General features: G+C 41.2%; 1 protein-coding gene across 1 annotated transcript in view; it reads right to left on the bottom strand.

Annotated features, from left to right (window-relative positions):
* LOC131548785 (fibrillin-2) overlaps positions 1-16,470 on the bottom strand; it is a 112,599-nt gene that overhangs the window by 61,529 nt on the left and 34,600 nt on the right. The window contains exons 27-32 of the mRNA XM_058790358.1: positions 9,250-9,375; positions 8,917-9,042; positions 8,501-8,623; positions 7,867-7,992; positions 6,989-7,114; positions 6,407-6,529 (exon numbers count right to left, since the gene is read on the bottom strand). Coding sequence (XP_058646341.1) covers positions 6,407-6,529; positions 6,989-7,114; positions 7,867-7,992; positions 8,501-8,623; positions 8,917-9,042; positions 9,250-9,375 — 750 coding nt within the window. The remainder of the gene's footprint in view (positions 1-6,406; positions 6,530-6,988; positions 7,115-7,866; positions 7,993-8,500; positions 8,624-8,916; positions 9,043-9,249; positions 9,376-16,470) is intronic.

Genomic DNA, 16,470 nt, shown 5'->3' with positions numbered 1-16,470 from the left:
TAGTGCAATGAATGATGGGAAATGGAGTCCATGTGATGTGTGGTGTGAAAGTCCATGTAGTGAGCGGGTGACCTCTAGTGGTGAATGAACGGAAGTGCAGACCAGATTCGTGACAGTTATGCACATGGGCACAGACCCCACAAATAAAATGAAGCACTGATTCATGCCTGCAGTGCATGTATAACAGTCCCGAGTACAGGCTATACAAGTCAATGAGAATAAAGTGCAGATATGCTGTTCTGAAAGGACGTCAGGAATGGGATATTGTAAGACCGCCCGCTCCTGTTCAAATTACACCAGAGTTACTGACCGCTACCGCGTTTGATTCGGGAATTTAATCCCGCGTCGCAAGAAATCTGGTCGGGTCCCACGGTGTGCAGACCTCTATTATTGTATGGAACAAGATGCAGCCGCAATTTGGGTTCCAATTCCTGCCAGTAGATGGTTGGGAACAAGCACTCATTCCATCCACTGGTGGTGACTAGGGTGCAGAATCTGAGAGCATAATCAGAAATGGGCATCTTTCCTTGTTTAAGATGATATAATTTATCACCTGCAAATGTATCTTCTAAAGGTTTGGTAAATATTTCCCTGAAATGTACCATAAAACCATTGCATGACTGCATAACTAGGCCATTCTGATTCCAGATGGTTTCTGCCCATTGGTGCATCTCCAGGGCCACAGAACACTTAAAAGAGAACTCTGTTGTAATCCTCCTTTGAGCTAGAGTGGGGCGCTGGTTTGGCAATGGGACTGGCGATGTAGATGGATGGGGAAGTGTCATTGTTGAGGAAGCGTGTGACACTGTCACACAAAAGACATGTTTTACCGCTCTATTTATTACAACTTTATTACTCAGTTGGGGACACTTAATTTCTAGCGATTATCGCCGATTTGATTGCACAGCTACTATTTAAACTAAACTGAGCTAGACAATGACATCTCTGAATTCAATAATGAAATGCCTTTAACTGAAAATTGAGTGTTTAATCTTATCATTATACATTACTGACACTCTATCCTCCAATTTGATACTGTTAAGTGCTTTGACACAATCTGTATTGTTAAAAGCGCTATATAAATAAAGGTGACTTGACTTGACTTGACTTGACAATGATTTAATGTGTTATAGAGTTTAAATTGGTTTACATGTTTTTTTGGTCCATTTTATTCCTCTTAACATTTTAAGTGTTTGTATGTCTTTAACCCTTTCAGTGATGAGTTTAAAATATTCTAGCGGTCCCCCCAGAGTGAATTTTTTTAAGGCGACCGTTATTTTAGAACGTTTGCCCTTACTGTTTCCATGGCGACGCGTCATGATTGTCACATGACACACCGCGGCCACAATAACACTGTATGACAGATGGATCGCTTTTATTTTGTTTTTCCTTTTTATTTAATATATTCACAAACTTGCTTACCATGTCATGGACAATCTGATATTTCAATTCACAAATATGCGTAAATGAGTGTGTTTTGTCACTTAAACACCTTTATAAATTATCTTGATCGTGATCTGTAACGTGAGATGGGCGTCGCCATGTTTGTTCGCGCCGCAGTTCAGAGAGTCCTGTCAGTCTGATTTACAGCATGTGAATTCATCAATTTCTCCCGAAATACATGCACGTAAGTGGCTGGTGAACTGGGTAAAGAATAGAGTGAACTTTATAGTTACTTACACTATGTGTATCTGATATGAATAAAACACATCGGCGAATTAAATTTGAATGGATTGTTATTGTTGCTTCCATAGACATCTGTGTGTATTTTACAAGCTCTAAATGTATTGTTTTACTAGTACTTATGTGTATTTAAATGTCTGAATCCTAAAATATGCATTATGTGGTTAAGAACACTGCATAGTTGTGATAATATGACAATCTCAGTGCACGTCTCTCTCTGGCTCAGTGCCAGTCAACGCGCGAAACCACAGTTTGAATTTGGCAGTTATGCGACGTCACCGAATGTTCTAAATCCCGTATGTGGGACCTTACTCCCAGGGGCACGGAAATAAAAATCCCATATGTGGGACCGTACCGCTCAAAAGGTTAAGAAATGTATGGATGGCCTGTCATGTGACTAGTCACATGACACGAAGCAGGAAGTACAACTGAATAAGAGAGCAGCATGACAAACAAACGGGGGGACAGTCACCAAACTTACCTTGATTGAGGAGTTATCACTTTCAGAGCTCACCTTTCCAGACACCATCTACAAACTTTGGATTTCACTTTCTGTGGATTGTATATACACTGGTGGACACTCACATTGGACTTATCAACACACTGGGATTCTTGGACTGTTTTAGGGTATGGACAAATGAACTGTATTCTTTTAACAGACTGAGTTTACCTGGTTTTATCGTGTTGTTTTAAAGTCTATTATGTGAACACTGTAAATACACCAATCCTATTTAAATCAATCTCCTTTTATGTCTCATTCTTTTAACCACTAGACATATCTCAGTTAAATCTGACCCCATTTTACTCTTGTAACTCGGCTGAGAAAGGCCGAGCATTACAAGCGGAGGTGAGAACCCGTGAATCCACGGTCTCTTGAAATGGATTGGGGTTGCTAATGCTGCATGCTGTGTTGGTCTGGTCTTCTGCTATGGGAATGGCAGACTCAGAGATGGGAATAGGTGAAAAGACAACAGTGGTCTACTGACAGAGAGCAAATCAGACAATGCAGCAGTAAGTAATAAAATCTTGAAAGGCAAATGGCAAAACTTGAGAAGAACCAGATCTTTACGATTCTTTGCAGGTGATGGTGGAGACTGTGGATTCGCTGGAGTTGTTGGTGAGCATACACTTCTCAGATAGGGAGATTTCTGTGAATATGGAGACTGGGGACAAACACAGACATGAAGTAGGAGAGGGGATCGCAGGAGATGAACACAGAGATTTTGCTTGAGGTAAGTACTCCATCATCCATCAAGTAGACCAGACAAGGATGGACTTATATAGTGCCATGATGAGGGTGCTGATGAGTGTCAAGTGCTGGTAATCAGTATTCTGGAGACTGGGATTGACGTGGAGCCTGGTGACTCCATGGCTGTATCCGAAATCGCCCCCTATACCCTCATTCACTATTCCCTACATCAGGGGTTCTCAACCTTTTGCAAGCTGGGCCCCCCCCAAAGCTGGTTCATTGCAGTTGGGGCCCCAGTTTTGTGTGAGAGTGAGTGAACATTTACATTTACACCCCGCTCTGTAAGCCAGGCTACTGAGAGACTGACTGCCTGTGAGTGCTTTTGGACGGGAGAGGGGCTCACGGCAACACCCGCTGCTCGTTGAGCACAGTAGGCTTAACTGCAGAGTGATTCGTGCTTTCGAGTCTCCAAACCAGTAAAAGTCGCTGGATTTGTCGCTTTTGACAAAAAAAAAAAGTCGCCAGGAGGATGATTTGTTTGTGTTATAATCAGTGCATGAAGTGGGGGAAAAAGGTGGCGGTACTCTCTTTGCATTGGCAAATCATTACATTTTTACAGTGAAAAACAAAACTTGGAGATATTGCTGTTACAACAATTTATTGTTTATATTTATTTTATATATATATATATATATATATATATATATATATATATAAAACTAAATACGACCTCACGTTTTATCGTTTGCAGCCTCTGAAACTTCCGGCCGTCATAAAAATTAATTCGGATGGTTCGATTTTCTGCATTTTTCGCATCTGTAGCAAATATTTTGAGGGGTGTTTTTGACAATTGAAAGCCACCAAATGACGAATATGAAAAACGAATACGACAGTTTCGGACTCGGTCAGGGTGCAAGGACCTTAAACTTTTGAGGCTTGCGCAGCTTCTCGAGGAGAAATCAAACAAATGAGCGCCGTTTTCTAAAGTTTATGAGCGCAGCACACACAAATAAACTAAATTGACATAATGTAGTTAAATTTCAAAATGTGGTGTTTTTATATTTATAACATTTGAATACAGTTCAGCAACATACATCACACGACCTGACGACCAAGAGAGCTGACAATTGACCATCACTTAATTTACCTCACGATTGAAAATGTGACACTGATTTCATATGACAGTTCAACAAACAAGTTAATAATATTAAGTCACTTACATTTTAGACGAAATAATGACTGTTTTGGTCTATTTTAGCAGCGAAAATAGATCCAATGAATCCAAACAAAGATCACAGCATAGCGCATCTCACAGCAACACTCGATCGTGTTTTGAATGATTCAGTGTTTTGAACGAATCGGTTGAGTCAAAGATTCAATGACCCATGCACAAACATCTGTCTCATTCTTGATGAATCGGCCGCTTGAACGAATCGTTTGAATGAACGACTCAATGACTCGCTTAATAAAACCAGTAGTAAGTTCCAGTAGTAAGATTAAAGGATTTATCTTGAACTCTATCATGGAAATTATGTATAAACCATAGTTAAACAATTTAATAATCAATTTACAATTAATTTATGCCTGTGTTGTATTAAGCCGTGGACGAGCGCTTTTAAAATTAATGGATGATTCAGCTGCGGGCACCATCTTTTGGAGAGACGTGGGAATTCATTTTGCGCCTGACTCTCACAGTGCATTATGGGGATTCTCTAGCCGTTGAGTGTACATCGGTCGTACACTCGTATTTGTGGTGCATTGTGGGATTGAATGAGTACACTTGAGAACATCCACTATGGTTTCGGACACCACTAAAAATGGCTGTCCACCCAAATAGTGCTAGGATAATAGTAATAGGATGGAAGAACCAGGAGCGGTACGAATGTTGAGGTCGTAGAACCTGACAAATGTGAGCGACGTGGACCAGCCCGCAGCGTTACATATATCCTGCATAGCCACATCCCACAGGAAGGCCTTCGAGGCCGCCACACTTCAGGTGGAGTGAGCCTTGACCCCTAGGGTCACACTTTTCTTTGTGTTTAGTCTTAACCCCAACTCTTTCATAAGGGCGAGAATGACATCTCGATGTCGAACCACCGTCTGCTCTGATTGAGCTAGAATCAACCAATCGTCAATATAATTTAGTATGCGGATGCCCTGGAGTCGCAGTGGAGCTAGAGAAGCATCCACACACTTCGTGAAAGTTCGGGGTGAGAGTGCAAGACCGAACGGAAGAAGCCGATATTGGTAAGCTTCGACCCTGAAAGCAAACCTCAAGAACTTCCTGTGCTGACACAAGTCCTGGGACACAAAAATCAGGGCTTCTTTGTCGAAGATTTCCTCAGATCGCTCACTTTCTGCGCCTCTCTGTATGAGGAGCAGACACACGGTTGGGGCTGCTCCCATCCAGCAGCTCCCTGAGCTAGAGAGCTGCGAGGAAAGAACCGCTGAAACGCCGCCGCTTGTTTACGAGCCTCCTGAAACCTATCGACAACGGAGTTGATGGTGTTGCCGAACAGGCCAGAAGGTGCAAGCGGGGCGTCGAGGAGGAAGACCCTGTCTTTCTCTTTTATATCTGACAGGGTCAACCAGAGATGCCTCTCCGCGGCCACTAGGGCTGCCATAGACCACCTGATTGCCTTGGCGCGGTCTCCTTTGTTGCGCGGAGAGACAAATCAGCAGTTCTTCTGAGTTTTTGAATATCGTCAGATTTTACTTCCTCACTCTCATCCAGCTCTTTCAGCAGGTCTGCTTTGTAAGCTTGCAACACTACCACGTATGTAAGGAAGCACCAGCCTGACCTGCTGCCGTGAACCCTTTGCCCACCAGCGCTGATGTAGTACGCAGCAGCTTGGTGGGCAGCGCCGGGGCTTTAAGAGACGATGCCACACCGGGAGACAGATAGCTCGCGAGCGTCTGTTCAACCCGGGGCATCGCTCTCGAGACGTTACTACACACAGAGCACTTCGCTGAATGACAGAAGCTGCCGGTGTATCCACCTCATATGCTTTTATAGCTTCCTGGTCACGTGTCACCCCGTCTGTGACATCGCGCCCATTCATTGGTTTGATTACACACGTTTCAGAGCATGGTCTCATTGAAGGCGTTCCCAAAGCGTTCGACGCAGCTCGAGTTCCTGAAGGGGAACACAGAACTTTCACCTCCCATCTCATTACGTTTCTGCAGACCCCTTCCATTGACTATGATTAAAATGTTTCATTTTTTAATACTTCAGGGACTACTCTAACTTTTATTCTAAACATTTCCCATTCTTGTGTCTTTAATTTTAGTTATGACACTTTATACAACATTGATTTTCTTACAAGCATTTTCAGCTTTAAATGATTGTGTACAGCAATGTTAGTAAGATTTAAATTACAACATTTATCATAAAAAAATCATAAAACTCTTTAAAGCTGTATACTACAGTTATTACTACAGTGGGTTTTAGGCATTCTGTTTGGTGTAGCATTATAATCAACAACATGCACAGCCACATTCTATCCCAGCAAGATGGTAAATCATAAGACGCACCAGCGCATCTAACTCCATCACCAGACCATCCGTCCCTGCAGGAGCAGCGGTAGTATCCCGGTGTGTTGACACAGGTGGCCTGTGTGTCACAGTCGTGAGTGTTCATCTCACACTCATTAACATCTGGATCAGAGCAGAAGAGATTACAATACATACCAAAACAAACTCCGGTAACACTATTTCGATAGTCCACTTTAGACATTCTACTAACAGTAAGTAACTTTGCAACTATATGTCAACTAGCAGTCATTAGAGTATTAGTAGACTGTCTGCTTAATATCTTCTAACACTTTATTTTGATGGGTCCACAACATACAACATACTGACTATGAGAAACTTTGCAAGTATATGTCAACTTATTCTACTAACCCTAAACCTACCCTACTGAGAATTAGTAGACATGTACTTGACATGTAGTTACAAAGTTACTTATAGTTAGAATGTCTAAAGTGGACTGTCGATAAAAAAGTGTAACCCAAACTTCACTAACAACTAATACAGACTGTGGCGTATTGACATAACAATACAGGTACAGTATGGTAGTATTCATAATACTGAGTGTGAAATAGGATCAGGTCTCACCGGTGCAGCCAGAGGTTCCTTTCTTCACAGCGTAACCCATCTCACAATGACAGATGAAAGAACCCTTGGTGTTCTCACACTCCCCAAACAAGCAGATGTTGGTGTTGAGTTCACACTCATTCACATCTGCAAACATCAAACAAAGGCCCCACACCAACAGACTAAACCAAAATCAGATTGTCATATGACAGTGAGATTGAAGACAGACCCAGTACAGAAAGACTTGGTACATCTGGTAAGATATGCATCACATCCTTGTGACACTGACTTTTAAAACACGGGTAGAATTAACACAGATGTTGTCTTATTTTTGTTCTTATTTGTTTTATACAGGGGTGGCCAAAATCATTAGAACACTAAGTGAAGTGAAGTGACATGTATGGTGACCCATACTCGGAATTTGTGCTCTGCATTTAACCCATCCAAGTGCACACACACACACCGTGAACACACACCCGGAGCAGTGGGCAGCGGGCCACATTGCTGCGGCGCCCGGGGAGCAGTTGGGCGTTCGGTGCCTTGCTCAAGGGTCTCACCTCAGTTGTGGTATTGAAGGTGGAAAGAGCTGGTTATTTCCAAACATTCATTTTGCCATTAATTGTAATAATCCAGTGAGATTTTTGTGCTCCACAGAGATCTGATCTGATCATCATCCAGTCTGTCTGGAATGACATGAAGAAACAGAACAAACTGAGACAGACTAAATCCAGAAGAACTGTGTCTCCAAGATGCTTCAAGAAACCTACCTGCAAAGCTACAGTACCGTTAAATGTTTTCGGCACTAGTGTTCTAATAATTTTGGTCACCACTGTATATAATCTTGAGAGTTGTGCTGTGTAAATTGAATTATGAACAAACAGTTTAATTGCGCAGCATACCGATGCATGTCCTCATGTCCATTGAAGTCATGAATCCTTCATGACACAGACAGTGATATGCTCCAGGGACATTAGTGCACTGACCACCTTCACAGATGTCAACATCCCCTTCACATTCATTCACATCTGAAGAGACACAGAGAGAGACAGAAGAATTAGTGTATGTATGTGTGTGTGTGTGTGTGTGTGTGTGTGTGTGTGTACATACTGTTTGTTCCTCAATGTTCAATAACTGCATTTGGTAACACTTTATTTTAGGGTCTCTTAACTAGTTGCTTATTAGCATGCATGTTACTAGAATATTAGTCATTATTAGTAGTAATTAAGCACATATTAATGCCTTATTCTACAAGACCTTATTCTACATTCCTAATCCTACCCAATACCTAAACTTAACAACTACCACACTAACTATTAATAAGCAGCAAATTAGGAATTTATTGAGGGAAAAGTCGTAGTTAATAGTGAATAAGTGTTCCCTATTCTAAAGTGTTACCCTGCATTTTTATGCAGCACTCAATCAGATACGTTTGTAAATGAATGGCTGCTGTGTTAAATGACCTCTGTAGACCAGCAGAAGGTCAGCAGTGGTTTCTCAGGTTCGGTAGCACAGCAGCAGATGTTAGGAACACACCTGTACATGTCCGATGGTCCGGCGTCAGAGCGTAACCCTGACCGCAGCTGCAGGAGTAACTCCCCTCTGAATTACTACAGTACAGCTCACAACCTCCATTCTCTATCGTACATTCATCTATATCTGAGGGATATCAAAACAGACGTATCATTAATCACATTTTAAAACAGATTCACATAGAAAACCACTATTTTAAATTGTAATAATATTTCACAATAATACAGTTTTTACTTTTGAACAGTATTGTATGTATACCCACTTTGTGTTTATATACTCCTCTTTTCATTAATCTATCTATCCATTTAAACATGAAAGTGGGAGGGCAGAGTGGGAGTAAATGAACAGATAAAATGGAGAGTTAAAGGTCTGAGGTCATTAAAAGCTCATCTAAAGCTAATCTAATGCAGAACTCTGACCTGTGCAGTCTGTCCTATCAGGTGTGGTCTGATAACCAGAGTTACAGGAGCACTGGTACATCCCCAGCACATTCACACACATGCCATTCAGACACAATGTGCTGCTCAACTCACACTCGTTCACATCTGCAGACAAACCGTGACATCCATCAGATCCATGAGAAGTAATCAGACAAATCAAGAAAAAATAAACACTTTAGTTAAAGGGTTTCTATCAGTTCAAGAAGTGGTCCATGCATCATCACCAATGTAATAGAGTTGAGAAGGTCGAAATAGTTTCGTAGATGCTGTTTACTGAAAAAACAAAGAGTGAGATATGATATTGGTTCTCACCTTCACAAGCACTGCCGTCCACAGACAGCTGATGACCAGGGGGACACACACACTTGAAGCTGCCATCAGTGTTTTCACAGGTGCCTCCATTACACAGTGAAAGGTTTCGTTCACACTCGTCAATATCTACAGCATTACACAAACACACACCAGAATGATGGTTACTCTCATAATCAGGGAACTCAAGGCTAAGCACATACTCATGGGAATTCCTCCACCCTGTCTAGTTTCCCAGGATCCTACTGCAACTCTGGGGACACATACTTAAGGAACCTTAGGAAACCGACAGTATGCTTAGAAATGCATTGCATGCAGACACAACATCAAGGAAAGGCAAGTTTATTTATATAGCACATTTCATACACAGTGGTAAATAATGTAAAAAGTGCTTTACATAAAAGGAAGTAAAATAGTCATTAAAAAAATAATAATCACAAACATAAAAACAAGGAATTCAAATAATAATAATAATCTCAAGTTTTGTTCAAACTCTTCTGCACTAAGTGAAAAAACCTTCCAAAACACCCAACTATTCCACTACTTCACCCCCTACTTACTTTGACCATCATAAACCAAAAAAATAGAACTCAGCGGTCCTACTTTGAACTGATTAACCAACACACTTGTCTTTCTTTGCCCACATTCTCTTTACCATCACAGCACTTACTTCAGCCTTCTGTTTAAACTTTTAAAATGATATAAAAATTTATTTTAAATTAATTTAAAACAGTTAAGAATAGAACATGATTTTACATAAAATACAGTGCAATCAGTTCGGACGTAGCACAGTGCTCATTCAACAAATGCACAGCTAAACAGATGAGTTTTGAGTCTGGATTTAAAAGTGGCTAATGTTTTAGCACATCTGATCTCTTCTGGAAGCTGGTTCCAACTGCGGGCGGCATAATAGCTAAAAGCAGACTCCCCTTGTTTTGTGTGAACCCTTGGTATTTCTAACTGACTCGATCCTAATGATCTGAGTGCTCTGTTAGGTTTATATTCAGTGAGAATATCTGCAATGTATTTAGGTCCTAGGTAATTGAGTGATGTATAAACGAGTAAAAGTACTTTAAAATCAATCCTAAATGTAACTGGAAGCCAGTGTAAGTGTAACAGAGTTAGGATTTTATTTAGTTTTATTGTGAATTCTTATGAATTCAGCAGCGGTTAATTTCATGTTGTACTGGTGCCCTCGTGTGGTTTCTGTGACAACTGCAGGCAGATAAAATGTTCGGTAAGACAGGAGATGACGCAACACAGCAGTTGCAATGTGTACTGCACGCTGTGGGTCACTTATGCCTGCAGCAAAGCAACCACTAAAAGGGTGTTTTATTTCATTTAACAGCCTGCAGTAAAGAAAAGATACATTTACACCAGCCAGCATTGTGTCCGAGCATTTATTGGAAGGGGTTCGGACAGAGATCGAGTCGGTCATACAGAGCAGTGCCCGGTGGTGTTCATCTAAGTCACATCGTAGAGTGGAGGAGAAAGACCACATTCGTCACATAAGGATCTGAGGACTGGTGTGATATGTTCAGATTTTCTGGTTCTAGTCAGAATCCTGGCAGCAGCGTTCTGGATGAGCTGCAGCTGTCTAATGGTCTTCTTTGGAAGGCCGGTGAGGAGACCATTACAATAATCCACCCTGCTGGTGATAAAGGCATGAACAAGTTTCTCCAAGTCTTGACTGGAAACAAAACATCTAATTCTTTTAATGTTTTTGAGATGATAGTATGCTGATTTAGTTACTGCTTTGACATGACTACTAAAACTAAGGTCTGTCTCCAGAAACACCCCAAGATTTCTGACTTGGTTTTTAGTTGATTGACCCCTAGACTCAAGGTATGCATTCACCTTGAGAACTTCATCTTTGTTTCCAAATGCAATGACTTCAGCTTTCTCCTTGTTTAACTGAAGAAAGTTCTGGCACATCCAAATGTTAATTTCATCAGTGGCAGAGGGAGTCAATGGGGCTGTAGTCATTTGGAGATAAGGCTAGGTAAATCTGCGTATCATCAGCATAGCTGTGATAGACAATTTGGTTCTTTCTCATTATTTGACTTAGTGGGAGCATATACAGGTTAAACAAGAGCGGTGCAAGGATTGAGCCTTGTGGGACTCCGCATGTCATGGACGTCCACTTAGACTTATGCTCTCCTATACTCACATAATAACCTCTCCCTTCTAAGTATGACCTGAACCATTTGAGTACCATCCCAGAAAGCCCGACCCAGTTTTCCAGTCTCTCTAGAAGTATGTTATGATCAACAGTGTCAAACGCAGCACTAAGATCTAGTAGTACCAGAACTGATATTTTGCCTGAATCAGAATTGAAGCGAATATCATTTATTATCTTAATGAGTGCTGTCTCTGTGCTGTGATGTGCTCGGAAACCAGATTGAAAATGGTCCAGGTATCTATTTGAGTTTAAGTAGTTACCCCTTACCTATGAAAGGAAGATTTGATATTGGTCTATAGTTGTTCAACATTGTGTTATCAAGATTGCGCTTTTTCAGAAGGGGCTTAACAACTGCAGTTTTCAGGGAGTTTGGAAAAGTCCCAGAAAGAAGTGAGGCGTTCACCACTTCGAAGAGATCTGCTTCTAAACAGTTAAGCACACTTTTGAAAAAAGATGTGGGAAGTGTGTCAAGATAGCAGGTTGATGATTTAAGGTGCTGTACTATTTCTTTCAAATTTTGCTATCAATTACATCAAAAACAGACATAGTTACTTCTCTTTGAAATTGCGGTCGAATCTGTGTGACCTCTGCATAACTAGAAGATGTGCCAATCGCCTTTCTGATATTATTGATCTTCTCAGAAAAGAAGGAAGCAAACTCATTGCATTTGCTGTCGGAAAGCATTTCACTGGGAATCTGACTTGGGGGGTTTGTTAGTCTCTCAAAAGTAGCAAAAAGAGTCCGAGTGTTGTTTAAGTTTGAGAAGAAGGTCTGTCTAGCTGTGGCTAGTTCCACATTAAAAGCATGAAGGCTGTCTTTATAGATGCTATAGTGAATTTCGAGTTTCGTCTTCCACCACATCTGCTCAGCTTTTCTGCATTGTCTTTTCATACTCTGAACTGCTGTTGATTTTCTCCAAGGTGATTTTTGTCTGCCATTCTTCTTTCACGGGAGCAATATCATCAATAACATTCTTAACTTTTGAGTTAAAAGGAATTAAGGAGAAGATCAGCAGAGTCTGCAGAAATGCTTGGTGTTAAAGATATAGCCTTCATAAATAGCGCACTAGTTTTCTCATTAATGCATCTCTTTCTGACAGAGACAGATCTAGATTCAGTGGTAACAGAGATCAATATATCAAAGAAAATACAGAAGTGATCAGATAGTGCTACATCCTTAATAACAACGGATGAAATGTTTAGACCTTTACTGATGAGTAAATCTAGAGTGTGTCCACGATTGTGTGTGGGTCCATACACATGCTGAATCAGATCAAAAGTGTTTAAAACAGTAATAATTTCTTTTGCAGTTTTGATTTCTGCATTATCTATGTGAATATTAAAATCCCCTGCAATAGTAAAACAGTCAAACTCTGAGGAAATCATTGATAACAGTTCTGTGAACTCTTCAACAAAGGCTGGAGAGTATTTTGGAGGCCTGTAAATAATGATAAACAGAATGCGTGGAGCACCTTTCAGCACGATACCTAGGTATTCAAAGGACAAATACTGACCAAATGACACTTGCTTGCATTGATAAACATCTTTAAATAGAGCAGCTACACCTCCACCTCTCCTAACAGTCCTGCAGACACTTATAAAATTTGAATGAAAAACTGTCTTTACCTTGGCATAGTTAAATATTAACAGTTCTATACATGGAAATGACATACCGTGAGTTTCAAACACCATAGTTTCCTCCTCCTTATGTAAATCTCGTGAATCAAAAAGACCATTTAAAAACAGGCAAATCAGAACATAAGACCGACTGTGACGCAACAGTTGGTATCACTAATAGTTACGCCCCCAACATTTGCATAAATCCGCCAGCTGAACCACCAGAAGTTCTGCAGGTATTGTAAATAAACAAGCGTGGACAAGAGCGAAAATGGTAGATCATGGAAATAAATGTTATGTTCCAGGCTGTGCAGGAGATGTGAAGTGCAGGGATGGGTTGGTGTCTGTATTGAGAAAGGCACGGAAAGCAAATAACGCAAGCCAATAAAGGGACATGGTTAGCTCCTTGTTAGCGGTAGCCTGTTACACTGCAGTACATAAGATTTCACTTACCACATAAACAGAGTAAGGAGAGATGACTGAGGATGATGGCGATTTATTAACAGATCCTGAGCACCACTGACAAGCATCTGATCTTGTAAAATGTGTGGTAAGTACTGCCGCTCCATAATATAAACATAGTTCGTACAATCGCATATCTTGAAAGCGAAAGTGAAACTATAACGCAATTTTAAATACATTTATATAAATATATTTATAATTACCCGAGAGACTGCGAGACAAAGTATTTAAATATATATTTTCCTCCCTGTGTTTCCTTCTTGCTGTGAGTTACTGAAATGAGCCACACTGTGACAGCCAATCAGAGCAGAGCTCAACATTGAGCAGCACTGTGAAACAGCCAATCAGAGCAGAGCTCAATATTATTCATGACCCTGCCAAATAAGCCAATAACAGACCGTTTCATTCTAGGGAGAGAAGGAAACATGTCCATTTACATTCTAGGGTTCTAAATGGACATGTAAAATTGTTTCTGGAGATTTTTAGCCCTTACCTAAGCCACATACCTTCTATGTAGATATCAGAGAACAATTTTAAAATACTGTATCAATGCATTCTATGGCACCTTTAAAGTTAGGAGGGGCTGTTTCATTGAGGACTGTTGTACTGCAGCTGTCTTCTAGCCATGTTTAATTTAGAAACATAAAATCCAGGTTGTTTGTGGTTAAGTCATTGATCAGAAATGATTTATTTTTTAGTGAGTGAATGTTTAAAAATGCTAACTTGATGGCATTACTTTGTGTCTCAGCAATCTTAGTTTGATGCATAATAATAGGCCGCAGATTAGATGAGTCAGCTGTACGGCTTGAGAAGGCCTTAGACTTTCTATCACGTGATAAAAATTAACAGAGATAGAGAAAGCTACAGGCACACAGGGTTCCCGCTTGTTCTGTAAACATTTGTGAAAGTTTCTGCTATCATAGCGGGGACCCGACACATATCACTGAGAGTAGCTATCAGTTGTTTTTGGTTCACCTACAGCCGATGGAGGAGGGTTTGGGCCCTGGTGTTGTGGCAGCGGTCGGAGAGCTCTCACAGGAGGAGGAGGGAGAGCTGGGTCCACAGGCTTTGGTGGTTGTGGGGCCCGCCGTTTTTTAGTTGATATCTGGGGGCTTGCAGCGAAAGAGTGGGGGAGTTTTGTCCCAGCATACACCAGTTCCTCCATTTTCTGTGAGAAGCTTAGAAGTGGAGATGCTGGAGAGAGGTGTGTCTGGTGAGTGGGGCTCTGGCTCTGGTGTTTCCGGTGGTTGTGATATGTTGTCCTGGCTTCCCTGGCTGTTTTCCAGAAAGTCGTCCTTGGGTGCTGAGTGTTTGGAGCTGTTGTAGTTCGTCACAGTCGGTCTGTGATGAGCTCTGTGAGCAGGGCTCAGCCGGGATAGTTTCCATGAGGAAAGTTTGTTTTGGCTGCGTGGTGTTATCAGTGTCCTTCTGGGATGTGTCAACCACTTGATGACTCAAAAGTTGATATGAAGTCCTGTGGTCACTCATATTCTGTCCAGGTGTGTGTGTGTGCCATTGAGGCCGAGTGGATTGGCACACACCACTGAAGGATGACGGAGGGAGAAATAGATATTGTCCTTTAGCACTCTTGCACCAAGTTTGTTTGGGTGGAAGCCATCCAGTTTAAACAGTTGTCTATTTTCCCAGAAAAGATTGAAGTTGTCGATGAAGTTGACTCCGTTTATACCGCAGGTTCTTTGTAGCCATGTATTCAGCCCAAGCAACCGTGAAAACATGTTAGTTCCTCTTGCTGGGAGTGAACTCACTGATGAACAACTGAACTTGAAGTCTTTGAAGTGTTTCAAAGAGTTCACAGAAATCCTTCTTAAGGAGTTCTGACTGCTTTTTCCAAATATCACTCTTCCCCACATGGATGATGATTCGATTTGCAGTCTTGTGCTTCATTAGAATGTTCCGAAGTTCTCTGTTCACATCAGAGATGGTTGCTTAAGGAAAGCAGCATGTAGTTGTAGTCCTGCAACTGATGTTTCTGATAATAGAGTCAGGCACAACACGAAATCCATTGACAGGTGAAGTCAATAATATTTTTATTATTATTATATCATTACAATAGCACCTGTCAATGGGCAAGTTAACAGTCATTTCTTGAATTTCATGTGTTGCAAATGGGGAAAATGGGCACACGAAAAGTTCTGAGGGACAAAGGCCAAAATAGTGATGCTAGACAACTGGGTCAGAGCATCTCCTGGTATGCAGTGATTAGTATCTACCAAAAGTGGTGCAAGGAAGGACACCCAGTGAACTGGCGTCAGGGTCATGGGTGCCCAAGCCTCACTGATGCATAATCTGTCTGGTCCGATCACACAGAGCTGCTGTAGCACAAATCACTGAAAACATGAATGCTGGCTGTGATAGAAAGGTGCATGGCAGACCAGCCGGAAGGCCCTTGATGTGCCCTGTACATGATGTTTTCTTTTAGATCAGGTGAAAGGCTGGGTGCATGTGCACCGTTTAGTTGGAGAAGAGATGGCAGCCAGATGCACTATGGGATGAAGAAATGCTGGTGGAGGCAGAGTTATGCTCTGTCCAATGTTCTGTTGGGAAACCTTGGGTCCTGCATTCATGTGGAAGTTGCATTGACACGTACCAGCTACCTTAAGACTACTGCAGATCACATACATCCATGGCAGTTGTGTTTCCTGACATACCCTGTAAAGCCTGACATATGAAGTCAGAATTTTTTTTGTTGTTGTTGTTTTTTGTTGAGTATCATATTTTATTGAGGCTCATATACAGTAGAATGAATATAGAGTTCATGCAGGAGGAGCGAAAAACAACTAAAATATGCAGTTTGTATCAGGAGTTTTATATCCCAGCACTGAAAAACTTCAATTTCTCACCTATTGTTGTTTCCTCTCAATATTGAAAGAGACCTGCTCACTATATTCTTGTCTGCAAATGTACCCTGCTGAAATGAAATCCTGACCATATTTGTGAGACTTG

This window comes from Onychostoma macrolepis, chromosome 10 (genome assembly GCF_012432095.1).
Source record: "Onychostoma macrolepis isolate SWU-2019 chromosome 10, ASM1243209v1, whole genome shotgun sequence".
Lineage (NCBI taxonomy): Eukaryota > Metazoa > Chordata > Actinopteri > Cypriniformes > Cyprinidae > Onychostoma > Onychostoma macrolepis.
Note: the sequence above shows the minus strand (reverse complement) of the source record. Positions and strands in the feature narration are given on the sequence as shown.